The sequence below is a fragment of the Phalacrocorax aristotelis genome, chromosome 4, assembly GCF_949628215.1.
Source record: "Phalacrocorax aristotelis chromosome 4, bGulAri2.1, whole genome shotgun sequence".
Lineage (NCBI taxonomy): Eukaryota > Metazoa > Chordata > Aves > Suliformes > Phalacrocoracidae > Phalacrocorax > Phalacrocorax aristotelis.
In genome coordinates, this window is record NC_134279.1 from 73,986,974 (window position 1) to 74,013,905 (window position 26,932).

General features: G+C 45.8%; 1 protein-coding gene across 6 annotated transcripts; it reads left to right on the forward strand.

Moving 5' to 3' along the window:
- Window positions 1-253: 253 nt before the first annotated feature.
- On the forward strand, window positions 254-26,898 carry SLC75A1 (solute carrier family 75 member 1). 6 transcript variants are annotated; one of them, XM_075092012.1, is made up of 13 exons: window positions 254-604; window positions 2,762-2,951; window positions 4,133-4,229; window positions 8,950-9,021; window positions 10,002-10,160; window positions 12,224-12,412; window positions 16,877-16,985; window positions 17,982-18,093; window positions 19,476-19,584; window positions 21,728-21,818; window positions 23,592-23,639; window positions 25,125-25,214; window positions 26,125-26,898. In XM_075092012.1, the coding sequence occupies exons 2-13, from the start codon at window positions 2,821-2,823 to the stop codon at window positions 26,229-26,231; spliced, it is 1,314 nt and encodes a 437-aa protein (XP_074948113.1). In that variant the 5' UTR covers window positions 254-604; window positions 2,762-2,820; the 3' UTR covers window positions 26,232-26,898. The 6 variants fall into 6 exon arrangements, with proteins under 6 accessions (XP_074948113.1, XP_074948110.1, XP_074948111.1 ...); XM_075092009.1 differs by having other exon boundaries at window positions 267-604; window positions 8,918-9,021; XM_075092010.1 differs by lacking the exon at window positions 254-604 and adding an exon at window positions 857-936 and having other exon boundaries at window positions 8,918-9,021.
- Window positions 26,899-26,932: the final 34 nt, after the last annotated feature.

The following is a 26,932-nucleotide window of genomic DNA, read 5'->3' on the forward strand; positions in this document are numbered from 1 at the left end:
CGAGGGGCGCCTGCCGGGCCGCAGCCGCTATCCCCCTCACAGGGCAGACAGCCTCCCTCCGTTCGTTCTCGCCGGCACCCGCCACGGCTCCATCCGCGGCCGGAAGAGGAAGGCCGCCGGGCGCTGCGGAGGGCTGGGGAGGAGCCGCCGCCGCCCGCCCGCAGCATCCCCGAGGGAGGGCTCTTGGCAGGCGGAGGAGATCCGCCCGCGGGCCCGGCCCCCCTGAGGAGCGGTAGGTGGCCCGGAGCGGGGCAGGCTCTGCCGGGGCGTGGGACGGAGGGAGAGCGGCCAGGGGGGAGAGGGTCTGGGCCGGGCACGGCTCGCCTCAGCGGGGCTGCGGGTCCTGGGGGTTCGGACCCGGCGGCGGCGGGAGCAGCAGGAGGAGGGTGCCTTGTGGGGGGACAGCGGGTCCTCGCCGCGGATCCCACGTCTCTCCAGGGACGTCCCTTTCCCGGTCGGCGGCCCCCTGTCCTCTGGGCTTTGGCTGCTCTGGGAAATTGCCTTGGTTTTTTTCTCCCCGCACTTCCCCCGTTGAAACTCCTGCTCTTGACCTGAATCGGGACTTTGTTAAGGAGTCAGAGGAGCCTTCCCAAGGCTTCGCAAGGTAAAGTCGGGCCTAGGAAATTTCAGAGGGGGGAAGGGATGTTAAGAAAACACCAGAAGGATAAAATTCTTCCTGCTGGTTGATGACAAATCTCTGTGCGTTAGGGCAGGGCCGGCTTTGCTGCTGATCCCTTCCTGAGAAGCACGGCATCAAACCTCGGCCCGGCGGGCTGGAGGCTGAAGGCAGAAGTGATGAGGCACAGACGGGGATGGCTGGGGAGAGCCGAGGCAGAGCCGCGCCAAGTGTCAGGGACAACCGTGCCCAGGGAAGGAACTTCCCTAAACTACCCTCACTTCAAACAAGTCTCACAGAAGTTAAATGTCATGGTAGAGGTGAAGTGTTTTGTTTTTGCTGACGGCATGCCAGGACCCATAAAATGTTTAGTGGTTTCCTGCCTAGCAAAAAAATATGGAGAGGTTTGAACAACAAAACTGATGGAGCACAAAGGCAGAAACATGTAGTGCCTTGGGATATTGCGTAAGGGAAATTGCAACCACGCAGCCGAAAGTGGAGCTGAATAAAAGGTCAGTGCTAGCATCAGTAGGTTCAAGCCTCACGCGAGCTGAAATGGCAGTAAGGGTAAGGTGTAAAGGATGTTACCCTGTGCAAATAACCCTGGAATAAAGTTCATCTTGGTAATAAAATTCAGTGGATGAATAAACAAATTGTGAGGAAAACCAAGATAGAATCTGCCACAATGACCCATCCCTCAGCTATTGGCTGGACAAACCTAGGCCTAGGGAGGATTTGGCTAAAGGAATGGTTGTTTTGGCTCTAGATGCTCTTGTATCATTTGGGTAAAACAAAATCGTGCTAAATATTTGTAGCGGTGATGGCTTACCATTTTAAATAAGAGGATCCATAACATAACCAAACTGTTCTTTTCACTAGCAGATATAAGAGCATTATGCCAAGAGTTTAATAAATAGATTGCAGGTGGCCCTCTTCCGTGTTTCCCTCGTGGCGTTTGAACTTTAGTAATTCTTCAGTGCTAGTAAACTGAATCCACAGGTAGAGAAACGTCTCAACAGTATTGCTGAGCATAACAAAGTGGTATGATCTTCAGTTAGTGTCATATGATGTTACATGCACAAGTGCCTTGTGCATAATACGGTATGTCTTGTCTGGAATAGAATTTATATTAAGAATTGCTCAGCATTTTCAGTCCTGACTCATTAAAGTCAATGGACATTTTGGTATTGGTTGACTTTGTTGGATGAAATTCTGCCTCCTTTTTTTGCTTGTCTAGTGCAACAAATGGTCAGGGATTTTTGCAGTAGAAGGAACTGTAAATTTGACTGTTTTATGACTGAGAGATACTGTAATGCTTTACAAGTCTGAAGTTTGCAGTTTTGTGATTTGTGTATTCTTGTCTTTGATACCTGTTGAAACTGAGTTTTTTCAGGATATGGACTGACTTCTTTATTTGTTAAATACTGAATGTGGTATGGCCTGTGTCCTTGTTTAGTCTTTAGGACACTTTTGGAGTGTTACCAGATAAAGTTGATAGTTCTGATATTTCTGACAAACTAAAATGCTACCTTAATCACTTGATGCCCCAACTCACACAGTCTATCAGTGGCTGTCATCCAAAGAGAGAAAAATAAATTTCAGTTTCAAAATTCTGTTGTGTTGATTTTTGAGTTGCTATTGCTTTCCAGGATTTATCTTAAAGACAGCATTCCTGCAATAGTTAGGAAGTCTAGCTTTTTTTTTAATTGTTATTGCTTTAGTCATTCGTAGTATACACTGAAGGCATAAATAATCTAATAGATATTCAAAGCAAAGTGAGTGCCCTTGTCTATTTTACTGTAATACTGCGTTGAAAACATTTGGGAAAGTTGCATTAGCATTGCTCACATATTAACAAACCTTAAATGCTCCGTATTTCTGTGTTTTATTTGGGATGCTCCTGTAATGGAGTTTGTTATCTTACTGCCCTTATAGCCTGTTCTTGATGTGAGCAAACTTGGTGCTGAGCTAATAACCAAGGCTAGAGAGTTGAGGTTCCTGTTCCCTTGAAAACCAGGTAGCTTAATATAGCTATAGCTTATATTTATTTTTGTTTGGTTTGTAGAAAGCAAGAGTGAATCAACAAGATAGTCTTATGGTATTTTTACATTATTTTTGATACTGGATATCAATATTCTTTTTTAGAAGCGGAGTACCTGGGAACATGGCCTTGCGAGAGAGAGAAACCAGCAGCAACTCTGTGAATGACAAGCAAGAACAGAACTGCAGTCGTGTTATTACAATTGTCTTCCTGGCACTCTTCATTGACTTGTTGGGATTCGCGCTCATCTTGCCACTGTTTCCTTCCATCCTTGATTATTACAGCCAGACTGAGGTAAGGAACAGAGAAAGTCAGCCTACTGAAAATGTTACATGTAAAACCTTTAGCGAAGGGTGGAAGAAAAATCCCTTGCCTTGGGGCAAACCTGTAGGCAGAATAATAATATTCAGTACATTAAAATGGTTCATGGACCGAATTTGTTTATGAATCTGCATGAGACGCTTCGCCCTTGCTTCTTCATTAAGATGAGGGATTTGATTTGGGGAAAATTCAAGCGTGTTAAGGGCTAGTCCTTGTAATTACCAGCACATTTGTGACTTACACTGATATCCCTGGTGAGACAGAGTAGACAGCAATCCCTGATGGATCTGCGTACTGGGGTGTGCCTAAGAACCAAAGAGATAAGAGGTTTTACCCTACTTGAGTATTTCACACGCTCTGTTGCTCCCACCCTCAGCATCATGGTCACTAGGTCTCAACTTTGGTTCTTAGCAGGGAGCTGGCTGCTAGCCTGGCAATGCAGGGCAGAAGGTTGTTTTGGTTCCCTGCTGTGTTGCTGCTCGTGGTTACCAGTCTCAGGTGTTACTGGACAAGATGAAGATGTTGTCAGGGGAGAAGTATTTTTGCAGCCCCCACCTCTATCTTGCAGCCCCTTTCTAACCCAACTCCAACTGCAGCTGTAGCCTTTGTCTTTCTTACAACCCTATCTCTAACTCTAACCATGGGCTCTGATCTCCAGGATCTTCCTCTGCTTCCAGTGTATTTCCTGTAGCCCTCTTCTCAGGGTCCCCTTCTTCTTTCAAAGTCCTCCTCCTCTTTTCAGGAACCATTCTTTTTTGCACCACCTCTTCTTTCTGGACCTACAAGCCCCTGGTTCTCCCAGTCTAAACAGTGTATGTGTAGAGGGATAGATTGTGTTTCATGTCTTTTCATTAACTGAAGGATTCAGGACGTACGACTTCCATTTAGTTCAGGTTTTAGCAAGTATCAGGCCTGGTGGTTCTAAAAAGTTCAAATTCAGACATTCCCACACCCAGACACATACACCCAATTACCTGCTGCCTGTTAGCATTCACAATTTAAGCTATTTTTAACCTATGACAACTGATCACCCGGGACATTTTCCTGAGGAGGAAGGAAGGAATCATCAAACATTACCTCTAGTTCACTAAGCTCTGAAAATGAAACAGAGAAACGGTCTTCCTGTGTCTATCTCCCAGCTATCTGTTTTGCAGGATGGATTCTATTTGTCATTGCAACGTGGTGTGGACTGGTTTGCAGGGATGGTTGGGATGCCCCCGGAGCGGAAATACAACAGTGTCTTGTTTGGAGGTATGGAAATTAAACAAACAAGCTAACAGACCCACCCCACCCCCACCGCAAAAGAAAGTGTGGTGTTTTCAAGTTATTTGCAGTGTTGGTGTGAGGAATGATGAATGATGAGGAAAATGACAAGAAATACAAAAAGCATGCTTGCCTGTTATTGGATTTAGACTTAAATAACAACAGAAAATGTCTCTTACAGTAGGCTATAAACGATTTTGTTTTCACCACACTGATAACAGTGAACAGTTGGACAGATCCATCTCTGTCATTTGGAGACACCTAGACAGGCAGGAGGAACGAGCCAACAGGAACCTTCTGAAATTCAGCATGGACAAATGCAAAGTCTTGCCATAGGGAGGGAGTAGTCCCTTGCAGTGGCACAGGCTGGGCACTGACTGGTGGGGAGCTGCTCTGCTGTACAGGCCCTGGGGGTCCTGGTGAGCAGCAAGCTGAGCATGAGCCAGCCCTGGCAGCAAAAGCCTCAACAGCACCTGGGCTGTGTGAACAGCAGAGCCAATAGATTGAGGGGGGCGATTGTCCCACTCTGCTCAGCACTTGTTAGACCACATCTAGAGCATTGCATCCAGTTTTGGCCTCCCAGTACAAGAAAGATAATTATAAACTGCAATGAGTTCAGCAGAGGGCCAGGAAGACCGGGGGTCTGGGGAGCCTGGGCTTGTTCAGGCTGGAACTGTTAGCACCCTCCGATATCAATGAGGAAGCTATCGAGAAGACGGCAAGGCATTTCACTGTGGTACATGATGGGAGAAGGAGAGGCAACAGGCATAAATAGAAGCAAGAGAGGTTCAGTCTGGAAATAAGGAGGAGCTTTTTCAGAGTGAGGATGGCCAGTGGAACAGGTTGCCCAGCAAGGTTTTATAGCCTCCATCCTCTGAGAGGCTGTCAAACCCTGACTGCATGAGACCCTGAACAATCTGGTCTGACCTCATAGGTGACCCTATGAGCCAGCAGTTGGAAAAGGTGACTTCCAGAGGTCCCTTTTAACATGAATTATCCTACCATCTCACCAGATGGCTACAGAATTGGAGGACTGCTGTTCCTTATTGTCAGACTGCCAGCTGAGAGTCAGGAGCCTGCTGTGTTAGACGCTGCACAGTCACAGAAATTACTCTCCCTTCACACTTGATCCGCATGTGACTGGAGATCAGTCAGTAGGAAACACTGGAATTAGAAGCTTGTGAGTTCAAGTCTCACCTCCCCGCTGGGCAGCTATAGTGCAGCACTGCTTCTAAATCTCATTAGCCCTATTAAAAGCAGGAGAGCTGCAGATGTGCAGGGTCCAGAAGCATTTGCTGTCACTAGGATGCTCTGGTGGGTGAGCTCCTGTGGGGGGAGTGCAGGAAGTCCAGCAGAATATATGTCATGTCATCATATGTCATCAGAGGCTCTTTTGGCTCCTTGGGATCTAGAGTTGTGAGAAACTGGGATTTCAGAGTATGAAGATTTGAGGGTGTCAGGATTAATTTTAACTGGAAACGTCTAGACCCTCTCCTAGTGAGCTGAGGCCTCCCCCAAGATAAACAAAAGGCTTTTAAACTAAAAAAAAGGAGAACTTTATTAGAATGTAAGTTTGAATGTATTGTTACTATTTAAAGTAGGTTTTTTTGGGTTTAACAGACATGAGAAAGTTTGTAAACAAATTTTTTTCTTTCCCACAGTGTCCTTGCAGGCATGTTTTTGTTTCTGTGCTAATTTTCGGTCAGATTTGAATGGTAGGAAACAGTTTTCTTTAATCCCTCAGAAACTGCTTTCTGCCTCCTCTAAGGCCTGACCACAATCCTCCTCCTTGTTCCTTCTCTCTACCTCAGACTTTGTTTAAACAAGGGGCTGAGAGCTCACAGTCGTGCCCAGCTTGTTGCCATTCCTTTTACCTGCTGTGTCCTGTTCTCTTGGGAGTGCTGTATCTCTTGACTTGGCTCAATTGCTTTCAAGGGGGAAGGAGAAATCTCCCTGCTCCTTCCAGAGGAGCCCAACTGACTTTTTTGCCCTTTGAAGAAAATATAGCATCTAATTGGGAACGTGCAAATAAACACTGTTTGCCTCACAAAGGAAACTGGTGTCCCTTGCTGTTTTCTCTCTAGGAGAGAAGTATTGAGAGAAAAGTATTTCGAAGCAGTATTGAGTAGTGATGGGAATGTTCACTAATTACCTGGCAGCCACAGGCAGTGAGGGTACAGGCAAGGTGGCTGAATTAACCCGATGCCTGTCACATTTGATTCCATCTCTTCTGCTGGCTTTAATGACAGCTTTTCCTAATGAGCCATGTAATTTGCTAAACCAGAAGAAAACGTTTTTTTCACTTTTCTTTTTTTCTGGATTAGTTTTCTGCCAGATTGAGTTGAATTAGCTCACTGCAGAGTTGACCAAGGCTGCAGAAGCAGGGGAAGATGGACAAGCCATCTTAGTTGTAGTCAGGTCCTGTCCCAGACCATCTTGTCTGGTTGCATCTTAAATGGTTATAATGGAAAGGTTCACTGTACTTGCGACATTAAGCAGAGGCCACTGCAGTCTTCTGCAGCCTGCATTCCTTTATTGCCTTCATCTGCAATGAGGAGCACAGGACTGGGAAGATACTTGCAAGACCATCTTGTTGCTTCTCCCAGTGCAAGATATATTCTGCTGTCTTTCACCTTTGCTTAGACTGCAACCTATTCAGGGCAGAAACCTTCCCTGCCCTTGTCAAGGCCCTGAGGGTACCAATACTTTGTTGTGGTGACCAGCTTTCACCCACACACTTTCTGCACAGTGATTCAGGAGCTATGTTTCAGCTCAGGGCCTTGCCTGAGCTATTTTGTAGGCATATCCTTGTCTCTAGGACTGTCTCTGGCCCCATGTCTTGGATGGGCCTTGGACCTCATTGCAGGTGTCTTATCCACTGGATGGACCTACGTTGTAGTCTTGTTTGCACTCCTTTCTCTGACCCTGTCTCCTGCTGGTCCTGACTGGCCTCCCTGGATGGACCTGATGTATAACCCTTGCATTGTCTGGGACTGTCACTGGACCCTGCTAGCGGCACCCTGCTCTGCCCAGCCCGTCTGGGTCGTGCGGGACTGCACCCTGGTTAGTGAGGGCACTGCCCGTGTTCTGGTCACCCTCAACTCCTGGCTCATTCCCGTGCATGGAACAGCCCTGCTTTTGCTGTTCCCTGGCTATGAGGTGTTTGGCATGCCTGGGTGTTTTTACAGTGCAAGAAATACAAGGAGGAAAACTTGTCTCTCATTAACATAAACTGCCAATGTGCCAATCTATAAGATTGAGGCCAGCAGGTCGAGGGAGGTGATTCTGCCCCTCTACTCTGCTCGGGTGAGACCCCACCAGCAGTGCTGTGTCCAGCTCTGGAGCCCTCAGCACAGGAAAGACATGGACCTGTTGGAGCGGGTCCAGAGGAGGGCACAGAAACGATCCAAGGGATGGAACACCTCTCCTAGGAGGAAAGGCTGAGAGAGTTGGGGTTGTTCAGCCTGGAGAAGAGAAGGCTGCAGGGAGACCTTACTGTGGCCTTTCAGTACTTAAAGGGGGCTTATAAGAAAGATGGGGACAGACTTTTTAGCGGGGCCTGTTGTGATAGGACAAGGGGTAACGATTTTAAACTGAAAGAGGGAAGATTCAAACCAAATATAAGGAAGAAATCTTTTACTATGAGGGTGGTGAAGCACTGGAACAGGCTGCCCAGAGAGGTGGTAGATGCCTCGTCCCTGGAAACATTCAAGGTCAAGTTGGACGGGGCTCTGAGCAACCTGATCAGGTTGAAGATGTCTCTGCTCACTGCGGGGGGGTTGGACTAGATGACCTTTAAAGGTCCCTTCCAGCCCAAACCATTCTATGATTCTGTGATCTTTTTACACAGTTTTTTGGGCTTTTGAGCTATCACAAGCAGCTGTTCTCCCCAAGGTATTCAGTATCAATATTCTGCCTCCCTCAAAATCAATGGAAGCAGAACTGGTCTCTCTCTCTCCTCTGCCTTTTAAAGCTTTGATAGCTGGATGATCCAAGGTATATAACCCAGTTTTTGCTTTAGAGAAAAACTGTGACAGCAAGGCAATTTTTTGCCTGCTTTTTGAGAGTGTAGCACAAATTTTTAAGTGTGTGCAGCTAGAAATGGCAAGAGAAAAGAGGAGTTAAAGATCACAGAAGCTGGGGGCAGATTTCAAAAGGCTGTTGGAGTCAGTTGGAATCACTCCTACCTCTTAGGGTGCCTCACTAACAGCAGTGCTTATGTCCCTCTTTCCATGATAAAAAGAGAAGAAAAGCTAATTAAGTGTGACAGAATCAGGTTCAAAAAACAAAAAATCTTAAAAGAACTGTGACTGTTGCAGCTGCCTTATTTCTGCTTTAGGAACAGAAAATGTATGTGTAGTCATTTGGGGAAGCATTGGAGAATCAGCATTCCATTATACCCAGAGAGTTTCAAACCCCTTCTCACCAGTGAAGTAACCAGCAAATCATGCAATTTATGCCTCTTACTCCGGTCTGTCTGTATTTGCTGATCAGTGTTCTGAGGGTGATTTAGTTTCAGAGACAAAGCTGTTCTCTATAGCTGTTGTTTTACATCTAATTGCGTACTTTTAATGGACGTCATGGAGTGGTAAGTCTGGAACAGGTTGGCTGTCTTTGTATTTAAGGTGAAGGCAGCAAGTCTAATGATATATATATATATTTATTTCTTTTTTTAGGTCTGATTGGCTCAATCTTTTCCATCCTACAGTTTTTCTCCTCTCCCCTCACTGGTGCTGTGTCAGACTGCTTTGGCAGAAGACCTGTCATCTTGATGACGGTGGTATGTACCTCATGCTGATTTTAGCCATGACATCTCAAAACACAGTTGAAGGCACTGTGGTCTTGTGGTTAGCACAAAGGATTGGGAAATGGAATGTTCTAGGTCTGATGGTTGTTGGCTGCCTCTTGCCAAGTCACTTGGCCACACTTCCAAATGCAAGTACTTAAGCTGAGCTTCCCAGATCCAGAACTGTACATAGGAAGCACTGAAATACCCTTCTGTTGCTGGGATTTTCCAAAATCCCTTTCCCCCTGTGTATGGGAGTATGACTTCAGATGCTCTGTGTACAAATGTTAGCCTTAATCCCTGTATGTTTTAGTTCCCCAAGGGACTAAAGGGCTGATCACTTCATGACCTATTTCACAGAGCCTGGGGATTGTTGGTCAGGGAGTGCTATACAGCAGGGTAAGGTGTGTTTCTTATGAACATGAACATTCTCCAGAACATTTTCTCTGTTGCTGGTATGGGGTTCTAATTACAGAAGCAGTGCAGAACAAGTGTGTACATATATGGAGGAACTTGGCAGCAAATGGTATACAAACTCCCCTAACCTGTAGGTTTGTGGAGAGTGAATTAGGCAAACAGGCGTGCTTATGATCGATCATGAAATTTAAGGGCTAGAACTCTGAATTCTTCTTATTTTGAAACCAGAATTCTCTTGGAGTTGGAAATCAGTGGAGCGGGATGTACAAAAGTGGTTTTGTGCCCCGGACTGATTTAGCTTCTTCTGAACTTTCTTTGCCCTTCTGATTTTATTAGTAATCTCACATTTATATGAGGATCGTATGGATTTGTTTCTAATCTTCGATATCACTGTCCAGGACATAGTGCAGTATCAGCCTATTCAGACATTTCTGTTACATGGGGCTTGGGAGCAGCTGTTGAAAACAAACCAACAAATTAAATGTTTAGCTGAGAAGTATGCAGAAAGTATATAAACTTTGCTCTGCTTTATAAAGAACCCTTTCTTGCTTCTGCAGATGGGTTTGATAACATCATACGCCCTATGGGCTGCCTCTAGGACTTTTGGCGTTTTTCTTCTCTCCAGGATCGTAGGTGGAATAAGCAAAGGGAACGTCAGCCTCTCCACAGCTATAATTGCTGACTTGCACTCTCCAAAAGCACGGAGCAAAGGCATGGTGAGTTACACATGTTGGGTGTGTGTTTGGGTTTGCTGGGTAACTTTTAATTGATTTCAGGTGCTCAGAATGTCCTCCTCAGGTGTGTATTCATTGATCAAGTGAAAACATGACATCATATGCTGCCTTGCTTCTGAAAAGATGCCAGATCATTTTGCTGGTGAGCTCTCAGGCTTCACTTGCCAGTGACTTTTACCTACAAGTGAAACGTAGATGCCGTAGAGGTGGAAAAAATTCCTGTGTAGGTGTTCACTCCTGCTGATCACTGTAATCCTCATTATAATAGCTGAGAAACTGAAAAGTCTTATGGCCCAGATTTGGTAGCTGGCAGCCAGCTATAGGACAGCCCATTTTTCTCACCTTCCCAAACTGTGGAAGTGTGGCAGCCCTGCATAACACAGCGTGCCTCCTGACTTCCTTGGATGCTGCACTGGCTTCAGGATCCAAGCTTGGCGAGTAAAGGATGTGACATTTGGCTGACTGAGCAGCAAGTAATATGAACAGCTGCCCTGTCCTCTTCCAGAAGGCAGTGGACCAGATGGAAACACCCTGCAGGCTGAACTTTGCCTGTGAATTACCAGTTAGATCTTTCATCCTATAAAACACCTTATGGGCCCAAACTTCTCTTAACAGATTGTTATAAGCCACTGTGTGGACAGCTGCCTCTTGGGTGGTGAAAGCTTTAGATTACACAGTGATAGCTAATGAATTTTCCGAGCAATTTATTATAGCCCTGGTGAGCCAAAGTATATTTTTATTTATGGAGAGGGATAGCCATACAGCACTAGTAAATAAAATGGGTAAAGGCCTGAGAGGAAATCACTTTAGTACAGCATAGCAGCATGGCTGACATCCACACAACTGTACTACCTTCCTCTTCACAGCAGAGTAAGTATTTTTATTCTGCTTTCTGGGAAGAGAATAGCATCTGACTGATGCTATTCCCAAACTGTGATGGGGCATTGCCTGGGAGAGTGCTAGCTGGGAAGACTGAAATGACACTGGAGACTGTGAGGTGACAGCTGAGTATGCCCTGGCTTTGTTTAGTTTAGTACTATAGGTATAGTTAAATAGACTCAGGAAAGCAGGAGGATCGTGTCCTGGGATGACACATGTTTGGGTCCTGCATATGCAAGTATACATCTTTGAATGTCTCTTAAAGAAAATGAGCTGGATCCTGTACTGTTGTATTCTTAAGCAATCTCACTGAGGCTGATGACTCAAATCAGTGCTCTTTTAAGCTCCCATCCAGCGTGTACAGATTCTACCTCTTTTCCTATGCACTGGTTTCACAGTGAGTTAATAAATCCTCTTTAGTACTTGCACTAAATTCAGGTTAGTGAATTCAGTCACAGAATCACAGAATGGTGGGGGTTGGAACGGACCTCTAGAGATCGTCTTGAGCTTGAGCAGGGACATCTAGAGCAAGGGGCCCAGGAATGCATCCAGGCAGGTTTCTAATGTCTCCATTGAAGGAGACTCCACAACCTCCCTGGGCAGCCTGTTCCACTGCTCTGTCACCCTCACAGGAAAGAAGTTTTTTTTCTCTTATTGAGGTGGAACTTCCTGTGTTCCAAAGTCAGTTCTGGGAAGGCTCTCAGCTTGCTTGCTCTGAGACATATATTTCTAAATACACAAATTGCCAAAGCATTTTAGAAGCTATAGACGTCATTATAAATTCCTACCATGGTGCTGTCCTCCCTTCTCCAGTTTTACACTAGAAAATTTTATCCTATGGCTGAAGGGTCTGCTGGCTGAGTAGCCCCTGAGGCGACAATCATTATTTCCCTTCCCGACTTCCCTTCACTCATAGCCACATTGCAGTTTGTTCCTGCCACTTTCCTGACTAGACAGCAAATAAAATTAGTTATTTGGAAATAACAGGTTTTTCACACTTAACAGTTGTTGCTGTGCACTCCCTATATCCTTCAGGGTGGTTACATTCCTTATTTGGTTGCATTTCTTTAAGGTAGATGCCAGGAATTCCAAATTGTTTTAGAGCTGAGCTACCTGAACAAACTGGTGTGTAAACCAACATGTCTGTGTTTGTTGTATCACTGCAGGCAATGATTGGCGTTGCTTTCTCCCTTGGTTTTACCCTGGGCCCCATGATCGGAGCTTACCTAGCCATGGAAACAGAGAAAGGAGAAGTATTCTATCTTCGTTCAGCATTGTTAGCACTCACGTTTGCAGTGGCTGATTTAATTTTCATCTTCTTCCTACTTCCGGAGACGCTTCCCAAAGAAAAACGGGTAAATGGGCTATCAATATGAAGATCTGTTTCTTGCAACAACAGGATTTGAGAACTGTTGAAATAGTGGAAACAATGAAGAAGGGTCTGAGCCAGTATCCTGGGTATTTAGCGCATTCCTGGGACTAGGATTTAATATTATTACTCAGCCTGGGGTCAGAGCGGTTGCGTGATGGTCCCGTCTCCTAGCCCAGTGTAATATGAGAACTTCTTTATAGCGAACATGTCTGCTTAATTGTGGGGTTTGGTGTATCATGTTTATATTTCTCAAAAACTAATGGGAGCCTATGAGGAAGAGGGTGAATTTTAAACTATGATTACAACGGCTCCCTGGGGGTGAATTTGAGTTAATCATAAAAGTAAATGCATCAGATTAGGTTTTCTTTCATTTAGCCAGTATATGTTAGAAATTTTCTTACCTATTATCTTGTCTTTTCTTGATTATTTTGAACACTCAAGTAGCAAATGACTGTTATCTCTGAGCTGTGCTGTCTTCCACAGACAAAATATCTACATGTGCTAAAATTCAGTGACTGTTTGGATTTGTAGGGGCCAAACATTTATCAACATTATGATTCAATATTGTGTGATCAGACTGTCCAAGATATATCTGATTAAAAGTCTCTTGGAACAGTTGTCTTTGGTAGTGTAGGGGAGAACGAATTCAGACCTAGGTATCTGGGTGAAACACTCTATTTGAGGCCTTCAGCTGGGTTGAATCTTTCCTGTCATCCTTAGTTTCTAAGCAGCACTCACCCATTGAAGCGTGCTTGGTTTCTGGGTAGCCAAACCCATTGGACATTAAAAATTGTTCCAGAAACTTTTGTCTGCAATGCTCCTGCCAGGGCAAAACTTTAAACCTTCTCTGAGCATTTCCCAGCAGGTTGTGTCCCATGTGAAAATGGTTGCTCACGTTATCTTCCCAAGCACTACAGCTATTTTATTTTTTGTTAACAGCTGTTCCATTTGTCATCTGTTCCCCTTTCCTATTTGGCTCTTTCTGAACATTCCAGATAAAATCCAGTTCTTGGTTAGAGCTGCACACTCTGGGGTGGTGGCAACGTGTTGATGTAGGAGAGTGCTGTAGAGCGAATCTGTATTCTATAAACAATCCCACCTCTGCTGTAGAGCGATGAATGGCTTCAGGGCCTTTTAGGACTGTGTAATGGCTGAATATCTCCCCGCTTCTTTTGTTTTTCTCTCAAGAGTTGTCCTCATAAGCTAGTCATTAGCCAACATGACTGAATTTTGGTAAGGGAATGAATACTGTCCCTGCTTTTTGGGGCTCTGTGGCTGTGCAGTAGTGGGTATTGTGTGAGGTAGATAAATAGGTGCCTCTCAGGGTCAGGTCCCAGTCGTGCAAAATACACGGGGTGTTTGCTGATGAGATGGTGGTTTGTCCAGCACTGGAGCTTCTTGTGATCAGTGTTAGTGCTTTCATGCTGTCTCCTTCCAGCCTGCAACTGGGCCATGGCCCTATGTGATACGTGTTCCAAGGTATTTGTAATTTCACTTATCAGGCTGCTTTGCTCTTTGCTTGAGTAATTCTTCCCCCTGTCCAAGTGGGAGGAGAGCAGTTTTCTTGGCCCCTGCATGACAGAGGAAGGGCAGCTATGTTGGCTGCCTTTCTGAAATTTGGCTGGGCTGAGCTGGAGCAGGTGCTCCCAAAGTATAGGAATGGAAGCGTTGGAAGGACAAAGCTGTAAAAAGAGGGGAAATGATAATGATAACCAGTAGGAGCATGTGCCAGTGGGATCAGACATCTGTTTCCTTGAAATATGCTGTGTCCTCATCATATTCTTGTTTTGCTGTCAGTCCTCTTTTCACAGGAGAGATCAAATATTTCACATTCGTTCATGTTGGAATTAACTTGTAGAAAAAGGGAAGGTGGGGCAGGACGGGGAACAAGGATGCGTTTTCATCCAAGGAGAACAGAATTTCTGCTGTGCATCTCCCCCCACCCCGTTTTTTTTTTTTTTTTTTGTAACAGTTCCAGAAGTTTATCAGGTGAAGAGTGACCAGAGAACTGTACCTTAACTGTACCATTCACCTCTCAGTGTCTCTGGCCTTATGTGAGGTGGCCAAAACAGCTCCTGCTGTGTCCTGCTTGGGAGAAGGGAGAAATAGAAAGGTCTCTAGTGGAATCTGTCACCCTTAAGAGGTTTTGAGTTAGTTTTTAACTAAGGTAATTGAGGTCAAGGCTGCCTGGCTGGAGCAAGGGCCTTACCACTTTTTTTTCTGGTGTCCAGCTAATCATGTAAGGACTGTGTGTAGGGCTATGCAGCATCACTACAGACTAATGGAAAACAAGGCTTTTGCTCTGTGCATACTAAACAGTGTCTGATTTGAAGGGTAAGGCTGGAGCTTGGAAGGCCCAGGCTGCATTCTTGATTTGGACTGGCAGTGTGCCTTCCAAGACATGCTACTTAGTCCCTCTGCATTAGGAGAAAACAGAGTAAACAAAGACACTGTGAAAAATGTCTACCATTCAAGGTGACTTTTGGCATGATCATGAAGTAAAATTGAGCAATTTTGGATTAATAAATCACAAACATAGAAATGAAGTACAAGTTAGATGTTGCAGATTTTGAACCTGCTAAGAATCTAAACTCTTTGCAGCTGGTGACATTGACTGAAACTGGCAGAGTATACTTTGTTATTTGGCGGTGGTGAAACATTTTTGTCAGTTTTAGGACAATGTTTTCATTATCGATCAGTGGATGAAGTCACTTCTAGACTACTGCTTTTAGGGCAAAGATAGGAGAAATTTACATGCACGCACACAAATATATTTAAAAAGTCTAATTCATATATATGTTCCATAAAACACGTAAGATTTTAAACATACATATAAAATGTAGGTCCTCTGGACTAAACTAAAATCAGCCTTGTAGTACAGAGCAGCTTGGCACCCTGTCTGACATGGATAATAATTCAAAACAGGTACAAGCTACAGGTTTTTTTATTACTGGCAAACATGCTTGAAGAGAGTTGCTTGTTAGAAGAGTCTCTATGCTGTAATACAAACACCATCATGCCAACAAATACAGGAACTGAGGATTGCTACAAGCCAGCTTCAGGAAATCCTCTTACAGACCTTTTAAAAGCATGAGGAAACTTCTTCTTGGGAGTGTCTGTTTACTCTCTGCAATACACACAGTGGAAGGGGAGATAAATATCCTAGTTTGTTCTGTGTGGATCAGCAGCTTTATGGCTTGATACAAAACCAGTCTGGTATATTGAACTGGTTGCTGTTGTGAGACGAATGCGCTTCAGAGCTCTGCTGTCGGCTACTCCGAAGCTCTGACTATCAAAACAAGATGGGGGTCATGTTAATACCATATTGACAGTTGATTTGTTTACAGCTTCATTAAATCCAGTCCATATGAGTCCTCAGGATCTCTGAGATTAAGTTCCACTGATAATTTGACCTTTAATCACTGCCCTCAAGGGGGTAATAGCTCCCTCCCTCCCTATCTGGGAAGAGAAGGAAGTTAATCAGATAAATCCTGTGCAGTGCTTTGAAGATGTGAAATACTAAGTGTGATTATTTAGGGTTCTTGAGGCCGTCTTAGCTCCCCCCGTGACTGTCATGTACAGTGACAGTCTAAATTCTGCTGCTTTAAAAGGGATTGTCTCCTTAAGAAATTAGACTTTATTTCTTCTTGAGTATATTCTTCAATTTTGTATACCTTAGAGTAAGAAATAAACAAATTTAAAAATTAAATTCCCCATAGATGAAAGAATAAGCATTTCCTAAGCTGCTGTTGGTAAGGAGCAGGGAAGGTGCCACTAGATGCATAATTAGGTTGAGATGTACGTAGTGCAAGGACCAGAAGTGCTACAAAATAAATTTTCCTCTTCACAAAGCCACACAGTGTGGCTGGGCAGATGTCACTAGAAATCTCTCTAAAATCTCTCCAAGGAATCTCTTTAAAAATCCTATTTTCCTTTTCTTGCCCAGGAGGTGTCCCCGGTTGGCTAAAAGAACAACCAGTACCAAAGCAGACTGTTGTTTGATGTGCTACACATACTGTTCTCAAACCGGTAGCACACAAGCAAATCCCCAGCTTCCCATGAGCTTGCAGGCAGAGGTGCCATTATTCTCCCAGTAAATGTTCATTGGACACGAGGGAGGATGCAGAAAGTGAACCAAATAAAGCTACCTTCAGGGCTGTGGAGAATGAGCCTCTTCTGCTTTTGAAGAAGCCAGGGAAGAAACTGTTTTCTGTCTTCAGCAAAAGCTGTGATCAGTACCCTACCTTCTAGTTACAGTGCTAGAGCCAGTTCTGTGATCAGAAGGTCTGGGATGTTATTGGGGATCACTCAAACACCAATGACAGTTGCCTTGTTTCATCTCAGATAAGTTGTGTAGGTGTAGAAGCACATTTGACTGTTACTGTCCATTCCTTGCAGTAGTTATTACATCAGGTTTTTAAACAAACCTCTCTCTTTCTCTGATCAGGTCTCTTCTGTGACATCTGGATTTCAGGCAGCAGTTGACTTGCTCAGTCCTTTGGCTTTATTTCAGTTCTCCGCAGTCACCCGAGGAAAGGAATCCCGTAAAGAGGAGAGTAAGTGTTGGTTGGCTTTTTATGTTAATATTGTATGTCTTTTTGTTTGTGGCGGTGGTTTCTAAGTGAAAGCTTTACTCAAACCTTTTCAGAAGCAGCGCTCTGTTTGCTCATTTAAAACCCACCTTACTAACTTACGAACAGGGAATTGCAAGTTCCCTTCAATGCCGGTCCTGTTATTCCCAACAAAGATTAGTGTTTTGAAGATTTCTGACTTGCTACTTGCTTTTTCTTCAGGCACTGGCTGCAGCACGGGATGGGCTGCAGTAAGTGAAGTGATTTAAAAAGATAGATCAAGGCATGAGTAAGGGAAATATGAATTTGCTTATCCAAGCTGCAAACCAAGAAAATTCAGGCTGGAATTTTATTTCTCAGGTCAGGACTTGGAGATGTAGGATTTGAGTTTGCCATTTCTGTGTATGAAATTATTTAAGCTGTAGAAAATAAATCGGTGTTTGCCAGGTACACCAACTTATCATTCAGTCCTCCTTGCTGCTGCATCAGGAATAGAGTAGTATTTGCCGCTTTGGAGAAAACTTGTTAAACCCTGCATTGGCAGAAAAACAAGTGAGGTAATCTGTCACAGACCATTTGTATGTTAGAAAAAGGGATGCTGAGCTTTAGCCAGTGTCATCCTGAGAGCGGCACCAAGCTGTTAGGTGGAGTGCAGGTATTGATTAAAAATAAAGAAATAAATCCCAGTATAGGTGGGGGTGTCAGTGTGGGGCAGAGGGGCTGGATTGGGTGAGTGAGACCAGGGTGACCTCAAAAGAAGGGAGGGAGTGGGCAGAGGACATTTTGTGGCATGTCTTGTATGGATATTTAAAATGAGTAGTGAAGGTGAGAAGTTTTCCCTGGACAGTTGATAAAAGTTGTTCTACTGTTGCTATTATATTCTCAAGTTATGTCTGAAAAACACCACTGTATTTATCTCTCTTTTTATGTGTTTTGTTTTTTTCCCCTGGTGCTTTTTTTTTGTTGTTTTGTTTTGTTTAGATTTTCAGAATCTCAAAATCTTGGGCCTGGCTTATTTCCTGTACCTCTTCCTGTTTTCTGGCTTGGAGTATACACTGAGTTTTCTCACTCACCAGAGATTCCAGTTCAGCAGGTATAGCACTCTTAGAAGATAAATGTTATATATTTTGTCTAGGATATTTTCCAAAATCTTGATTTAAGGTCTTTTCATTTATTTCCAAGAGAGGCTTTATGAGGTTAGTGAAAACACTGAGAAAGCAACCACTCTATTCGGTGATACTTGGGCTTTGTGGGAACAATTTGTGAAAATACAGGCACACTGTTTATCATGAAAGGAAATACTCGTTGAATCTACAACTTCTAATAACTAGAGAAAATCAGTACACAAGATGAATTAAAGCTCCTGAAATATGTATAGCTGGGCTAGTTGTATTGGTTATGATAAAACCTTTTCTGTTCTAGGCCAGAAGAGTTCTTCAGTATCAGAACAAATCTTGAAGCTCAAAAAAGGCAGAGGATGGAGGGATAACTATGTGATTATATTCGCTCATCAGAGTTCTGCATTGCATATGGTGTACAGTCATTACATCATAGAGTTTAATTTCCTTTAGTCAAACACCAGACAAGAAAGAGAACAGCATCTACTAAGCAGCAGCAGCTCAGCTTGAAATACTTTTCCTGTCAGCTCATAGGAAGATTTCCAGCCAGGAACGTGATCTTGCAGCTTGATTCCTTATGTGTGTCCTTCGCTTTGAGTAATTCTCAGGGGTTTGTCTCATCTTTTCCTGTCTGTCTTTCATTACAGTTTGTGGCTTAACTAATGTGTGTGCATCAAGGAAAGGGTTTCTAGTGTATTAAGCTTGCTTCTGCACAGTCCTTTCAGGGTAGCCATGTAGTAAGATAGACATCTTTATGCCAACAGCACAGACTGTGTGACAGATGAGGTAGTTATGGAGGTGAGGGCTTTTAGCTGAGAATATCCATGTAGTTTATTAGGAAAGAGAGGTGAAAGGGGAATTTGAGGAAATAAGGGTGGAGGGAGTGGTGTTGCAAGCTTCCCAGTGCACTACATGATCACCACCATGCCAGTGTCCATTTTGTGCCTTGGTGACCTTAATCAGACTCTGCATGAGTGGTGGCAGTGGTTGTCAGAAAGCAAAACACTTGTTCCTTGGAAACCAACACCTCTGTGCATATGGCACAGGGTAGTTAATGCATGGACTCTTTGTGGGCCACCCTAGAAACAGCTAAACTACATCATAGCAGTCTAGAGATGGTTGCAGCATTTGCCAGCAGCGTCCCATCTCTGTGTAAGACCTCAGAGGTTTATCTTCTCGCTGTCTGCCCGCCATGGAAACTAATGTCAGCATATTAAGAACTTCGCACTGCTCGCATGAGCACCAAAAAGCATTTTCTCTCTCTGGTTCAGGAAGGGGTCTGCACTGAACCTGTGAATCCCAGGGTGGAATGCTCTGTGCGTGACTCCATAATCTGTGTTTTTTGCCTCCCTTCTAGCATGCAGCAGGGCAAGATGTTTTTCTTTATTGGAATAACAATGGCTGTGATCCAGGGAGGCTATGCTCGCCGAATCAAGCCAGGAAATGAAATCAGAGCTGTAAAAATGGTAAAAAAAATTTTTTTTTTTTCTTTTCCCCCACAAATCTGATATGTTAATTTTCAATTTAAAGTGCAACAAAAGGTGGTTGGAGGCTATAACTGTACTTGTCAAATCAAAAGAAATTTCTGCCTTGTTAATCCAGCTAAATGACTTCTCAAGACCCTGGTTGTTGAGCACCTATTAGTCTAACTAAACTTTGGAACATTAGAGCAATTTCTTACCATATCAGCTACAATAATATTGAAACTTTGAGTTCTTCATATATAACTGCAGCAGAGAATGAGAACAGTGTCTGTGCAAGCCAGGAAAAATGCTGTGAAGGTTGTGCTCTGTTTCAGTGATTTCTCTTGCAGAGCAGACATTGAAACTACTAAAGCTGCTTCTGAGCTGATCTCTGACTCTCTTTCTGGCAAATTATTTTCAGGGACATCATCAGTCTGGCCATCTCCGTGCTTAACAGGCTTTCCCTAGAGTATCTTTCACTGGTGGGCAGCAGGAAATAGATTCTTCCTCCAATCTTCAATTTGTGATCATCAGTATTACATGTAACAATGGCACATACTAATGTTCAGCCAGAAGTTCCACTGATGAAAGTGTGTTTCTTTGTTTTGCTTGTCTCTTTCTTCATAGAGATGCTGCTGCTGCTGTACTGGGATGATGGGGAACGGTTCCCTGCATCTTATACAGCTGTGGGACAAGTAGATGTGTTTTGTCATTTACATTTGTGTATGGAACTAAAGAAAGCAGGTTTTGAGTGCTTCTGAACTTTTGTTGGCTGCTTGATAATAGGTTTGCTTGGACTGTTAAAGCCTCCATCAATACATGATTTTGAGGCCAGTATGATTTCTATGGTGGCAGGGCAGAAAAGATTACCCAACTGCCCTGCATTCAGTGAACTGACACAGCTTTTCTTGAAGTTATTTCTGCTGATGAAACCATCTCCCTCCTGCTCCCTGGCTGGCAAACGTTAATGGCACATTTGTTGTGTCACATAGGAAGCATTTCCCTGTGAAAGAAAATCCCTGCTGCTGTGTTAGTGCCACTTTCTCCTCTGCATCAGCCTCCTCCACGTGCTCTGCCAGCCTGCTGTGTTTGCTGTCGCTGCAGTGCAGTTCATGTCAACTGTGGTTTGCCCCGCTAATTTTTATGCTCCTTCCTCTTCCCTGCACTGAGAAGTGTAGTTACCTCGAAATACTCCGTGTAGCTGGTCTCGGCTGATCCCTTCTCATAAACACCCAGGTGCACTGTGCAGAAGCCTGCTGGCCCCGGGGCACTCTTTCTGTGGATGTCTGTGGCTTGAGTGGCTTTTGTGGGAGCTCCCCCTTTTGCTTATTTGCTGCCAATTTGTTTGTGGATCTGGATCGTATGGCAAATGTGGCCTCCCTTAGCGCAGTGGTTACAGTAGCTCATTTATAACTGAATCTTCAAAATGAGACATTTGGTGGGAGTCAATACCCTCTTTTGTGAAACGTGCAGCAGATCTTAACTGATGCGTCTTTTCTGGGAAAGGTCTGTGAGGGAGAGATCACAGGGGAACTGAAGTCCAGGCTCTTGGAGGAGATGAAGAATGTTTTTTCTTTTTGGGCTTGAATTTCAAATGCCGTTCCCCCCCCACCAGTTTTTATTTTCTTGGCTCCAGAAGTATGGACTCTGAAAGCTAAAGAGGGTTTGATTTAGCCCATAAGATCTGTTGGTACTGCTGAAACAAGCAAGAGGAGCTTTAGTCCTGTTGCACACAAGCTTTTTGATGTCTTGTGCAGGCTCAGGAGATAAAGCTAGATTTCTGTCCAGTTCAACACAGAACAAGAAAAAAAAAACACCAAAACCCAGCAGATTAGGTGAGAGAGCGAGCTGCAAAAATCAGTTGTTCCTCAGCTGTGGGAAGTGGGTGCTGGGATAACTGCAGCCTGTGGTGCAGGTGACTCCAGCCCCCGCATGGTTTGCAGCCGTGTGACAGAGCGAACAGAAAAGTAAATTGCGCTGCTGTGTGGCCATCCAGGTGAATTTGAAATGTCTGCTTGGGAAGAAAGGGATTTCTGCTTCTAACTTAAATGTAGTCTCATCAGTGGAAGAGAACTGGCAGGACACCTACAGTGAGGCTTTGACAAGCATCCCTGAAACATAACTGTGTGACTCATTCATTTTGCAGGCTATTATGTTGCTGATTCCAGCTTTCTTGCTAATTGGATGGGCTGCAAATGTGACCATGCTGAGTGTGGGACTGCTGCTGTACTCCTTCGGTGAGCTATTCAAAACGCACTGAAAGCGAAGCACAAGTAATTTTTCTTCATCTATTTATTCACCCAGTTAAAAAAGAGGCACTTCTAATTTCAAACTATGAGTAACAGAAAGTTGATGTTTCTGTTTAGAAAAGAAGAAGAAGAAATAGTGTCTGTCTTTTTTCTGATGCTGTTTGTATCACAGGAAGTTGCCATGGTGACATTTGGAAGCATCCCCAGTGCTCCTGTTGTCCTGCCTCACTGGGGAGCTCTTGAGGGTGTTTTTCACCTCTCTCATCAGACCTAGAAGCAAGATATTCACTAAATAGCTCAGCTGAGGAAAAGAATGGAGGCAGCATGCCTTTCCGTTTCTGCGGTGGCTGCATTCTTTCTTAGGCAGCAGGCTGAGGAGACCTGCAGGCTCTGAAGCTGAAGGCTGGAGTGTGGGGTCCAGCTGAGCGAGAGCGAGGGTAAACCGGCCTCGCCCTGGACAGTGTGGCCTGGGGCTGGCTGGACACTGCGCTGCTCACTTGCACTGCGGCTGCTCGCTTGGGGAGGGAGCAAAACTCCTCCTATTGTTTTTGGTAAGGAAAGATGGTTTTCAAAGATGTTCCAGTGTTTACATAAACAATATTCTGCCAATTTAAGCTGTTATTCAGGGAAACAATTATGAATGAAGTTGGATTCATCTACTGAAGTGCCTGTCTGAAAAGACATTTCAGATATTCCCAGTGCTGCTAACTATTTTTAAGAAGCTTCAAATACGACTAATTATGAAAGTAGGAGACTTCTCTTTTCATGTGATACAGCTGGATTTAAGAGTAAACTGTAAACCTCAAAATGCATCTATTTAGTAGCTTGCTTGTCTAGAGACAGCTGTGTGTTTGACAGGCTTCAAAATCTACATCTTACGTACAGATAGCTTGCTTTTGAAAGCCCCTCGGTGAGGAGGGGTGGGAGGAGGTATTCATTTTGTCTAACTGTGCTTCTGAGTTAGGAGCCTCGTATTCCTAGGCTCTGTACCTGGGCAGGAGACCCCATCTCTTCCGCAGTGAAATCAGCTAGAAATGTCTCCAGAGGGGCCTCTTCTCCCCCTCTCCTCCTCCCCCTGCCCCAGGAGTTAGGGTGCCTGCAGTTAAGGCAAGATATCTGTCGTTCCTGCTCTGCAATTGTCCTTGCCTTCCCAGAAAAGATTCTCCTTTGTATGCTTAAAGCACTTCCTTCTTGGCAGTAAAGGCCCCTATTTCAGTAAGAGGGCAGGGATTGCTGAACGGCTCTTGGCCATTGCATCCAAAAATTTTGTAACCTTTTCTTCTTGGACTTGACTGATTTCCCAAGACAGAGCGTAGCTGCCTCCTTCACCCCTGAGTACGGTAAAGCCGTGTGCATGGGGACACTGATTCTGTGTACAGCCACTTCGTTGTCCATTTGAAATACGGGCAATTCCCTTTCCCCGCTCCACCTGACAAGACCGCAGCGATTTGGAAAAGTGCCGGTTAGCTGGTCTGACCTCCGCCCCTTTCCCGTGGGCTCGCGGAGTGAGAGACACGGATGTGAAACATCTGCTCAGAGCCCTCGTGGCTCTGGGCTCTTTGTGCAGGTTGGCTTTGAGGGGGTGTTTTCATTACTGAACTGGATTAAACCTGATGATTCATTGTTGGTGCAGTGCCCCAGAGCTCAGCATATTTCTCTGCAGTAGTAACAAGTTTGGGCCACATGTTTTTCACTATTGCTCTTGTAACTGTTTTGAGCTCTCTGCTGCTCATTCACAGTCTCTTTTGTGGATTTTTCCAGCTGCGGCCATTGTTATCCCGTGTTTGTCAGCAGTGGTGTCAGGCTATGGTGAGTGTCTTTCCTGCTTTGAGCGGCAGCCCTGGGCCACAGAACTGACCTTTGTGTAGACTTGGCCCAAATACAGAACTGACCTCAAGCTTAGTGATGCATCAACAGGAACGCTCGTGGAGTAGGTCCACCTCGGGTCTGAGCGTTGGACCGGCGGCTCTGGCTGCTGCAAGGCTTCAACAAAAGGCCTCTTTCCCCCCAAATGCATTAACAAGGCAGGCGGAAATGCTAAGTGATCGAGCAAAGCGCTGCTCCACGTTGTACGTACGTAACCCCGCAGCGATAACCACCTCTGCAGGAGTGAGGCTAAAGCCCAGAAAGAGCCCTTCCTGGCCACTTGTACGCTGACCCCTCGCAGCAAAGCCAGCGATCCATGACTGCCGATACCCACCCGTCGCACTGTGCTTTGCTGGGGGCAACAAACCAGCCACGTTACACTGGAGGTGCCGCAGCCTTCAACCCTTTCCCTCCTGCGAGCATCCTGCTCAGAAGGGAAGCTCAGTGGGGCTGTGGGGAGAAGAGGGCAGCATCCGGACCCTGGGAAATGCGCAAATATCCCAGAAGGGAGCATAGGAAAACCCCAGACTGACTTGTAGCTGCTCCCGAAACCCCTCAGCACTCCGTAAGGGATTGCCCAGGGCTGACAAACAGCAACGCTCTGTTTGCAGTGACCGTCAGCATCATGCTCACTGTTTGAGCTGTGCAATGCAGCTGGTTCCAGTGCAATGGGGAACCTTGAAGCAACCTTATTTCTGGTTATGATTAAAAAAAAGATGGGGAACAGTGGGCAAAGAATTCCTATTGTGGGCAAAGACCACACTCAGTGCGGAGCTGGGGATGGCCTGGGCTTTCTGAGACAGACACCAGCCGTCGGTGCCAGCAGTGAAAATCATTTCTTCCTGATTCCTTAGCAAAGAAAGACCTTCTAAGGAACCTCCTCAAACCTTCCAGGTTTGTGCCGCTGGTTGCTACGTAACCCTGTAAAGCGGCTGGTGCTGTGTACCATCTGTGGATGACACGGTTCCTCTTTAGCCTTGGTTCTGCTGGTTGCCAGCACTACAGAGCTTGCTGAGGCAAAAACATGAGGCTTTGCTCTTTAACAGCACTTTTGTGTTGCTCTTAACGTGCATCCGTGCTTCTGTTTATTATACACCTGTGCCTCCTCAGCAACGCTTGTGTACAAGGCAAAGCTTTTGTTTGGTTGGTTTTGGGGTTGTTTTTTTTTGGGGGTGGATGGGGGAGAGTGCACTGGAAGGTGCCCATGGACAAGCACTCTTGACAAGCCGTGGTGGTTTTCCAGTGACACAGTCAGCCATGGTTACCTTGGCGGAGGGGGGAATTGGTGCAGCGTGGGCAGCAAGTGGGGCACGGGAAGGGGGAGATGCATGTGGGCAATACCGCCAAAAGACCAGGGCTCCCTGAGCTGCCCCTTTCCCTGCCCCAAGCGCAACCCCGTCGCTGAGTGTGGGCCCTCTGCTTGCGCAGGTTCGGCTGGCCAGAAAGGGCGCATCATGGGGATCCTGCGGAGCCTGGGCGCCCTCGCCAGAGCCCTGGGACCCGTCCTGTCAGCAACCGGTGAGTGCAGTCTCCTGCCCTGCCTTTGCCCACGTGCGGCGTCGCTCTGGGTCCCGCAGCCCGCTGGGCTATGCAGGTGACGCGCGGCACATCTCAGAGCCACAGCGCTGTCGCTGCAGAAGTAGGTACCCCCAAGAGCTGCACCGGGGGCAGGGCACAGCCCTAGTTAGCAGCAGTGAAGCCCGTGGATGAGTTAGAGACGTTGATCCAAGCAGAGCTAAACTAGACAGCAGGTAGGGCCTGACTCTTTAAACATTTCAGCAACAAAGCCCCCAACCCCGCCCCAGCCCCCCGTGCACAGGGGGAGCCAGAGGCTGACCAGGAAGCGTTTCAGCAGGTAGCCCCAGCTGCCGGTGCCACCCTGGCAGCTGACAGTAGGAATCAGTGACAGCAATGGCACCTGTGCTGCGGTAACTGGTTCCCCATGTGTCATGAAGCTGCAGCCCAAGGTGCTACAGATTACGTAGGGACAGTCCAGCATATGCAGTAATGAACTCTTCAGTAGTAAACATATCTGTAACCCATAAATGAGATTAAAGAGCTCCAGGGCATTTGTCCAGTGTGGGCTCAGGGAGCGCAGAGCTTCCACTGGCCCTAGCTAAGACCAAGCCTACAGTACTCCCATATGGGGCCAGTTCCCCCAAACCATCATCGGGAAAAGGGACAGAATATGGGGAAGCAGCCACACAGCAAGTCAACGCTTCACCTCAGACCTAATGGTAAGTTGGAGCAAAGCCAGAACCTGTTTCCTGGGTGTTTGACTCCCAAGTGCTTCACATCAGGAGCCTGATACCAACAGCGAGAGCCCCCAGCAGGGGCAGTGAGGGGGCTCCAGCGTAGCTGCTTTGCCAGCCAGCTGACAGACACATAGCCAAGCTGCCTAATGAGCAAAATCATGTTTCCTTTGCAGTTTACTGGCTGGCAGGGGCAGAGGTTTGCTTCACTGTCTGCGGAGCGTTCTTCCTCATCCCCTTCGTTCTACTTGGTTCCATGAAGCAGCAGAAAAAGGAGGAGTAGGAAGCCAGCACAGACCTCGTGCCAGCTTCCAAGGACTTCTGCAACACCTGACTCCGCTGATCAACCAGGGAGAGGATTTTGATTGTCTGGAAGGGGAGACCTGATGACCACGTGCACAACAGGCTTCAGGTTTCTGTGGCCCCCCCCAGGAGCAGTTACATTTAAGGCAGCCTCCAGCCAGCTCGGCCAGGTTTGCAAACAGAAAAAAGCCCCACCAAGCAGTTGCATAAAGCACGAAGATCAGATGAGCAGAGCCAGGCATGACGGCAGCACAGCGCAGCGCCCGCAGTCCCGACTCGCCCCCAAGCGCCGCTGGGCACTGCGCGGCCAGGAACCGAGGGCTCTGCTCTGCCTCTCCCTTCACTGTCAGCACAGGCCGCCCCAGCGGAGCCCCCCATGGGGAGCTCCTGTACAAGAGTCAGCGATCTCCCCACGTGCTCGGCACCTCTGGTGCGAGCTGCATCAACTGCCCTAAAACATGACAATAGGGAACGAAAGCGAGACATGTACTACAGCCCTCCTGCGCCTGACCGAGCCTGTGGCACAGGTGCCTTGGTTTTAATACATAAATTGTGAGATGTTTTATATTTCTAGTACAGTATGATGTTTTTTGATGACCAAGCACTGTTCTTTTTGCATTACAACTAAACTGTTACCTGCACACTCATCCCGTCAGTTCATGACGGTTCAGATGTTTCACC

What these genes read in the sequence shown, in the direction of transcription:
- SLC75A1 (XM_075092009.1), top strand. Translation starts at nt 2,781, where the DNA reads ATGGCCTTGCGAGAGAGAGAAACCAGCAGCAACTCTGTGAATGACAAG. An exon ending in CAACAGTGTCTTGTTTGGAG is followed by an intron (nt 4,230 to 8,917) that starts GTATGGAAATTA and finishes TTCTTTTTTTAG; the next exon opens with GTCTGATTGGCTCAATCTTT. An exon ending in AAGCACGGAGCAAAGGCATG is followed by an intron (nt 10,161 to 12,223) that starts GTGAGTTACACA and finishes GTATCACTGCAG; the next exon opens with GCAATGATTGGCGTTGCTTT.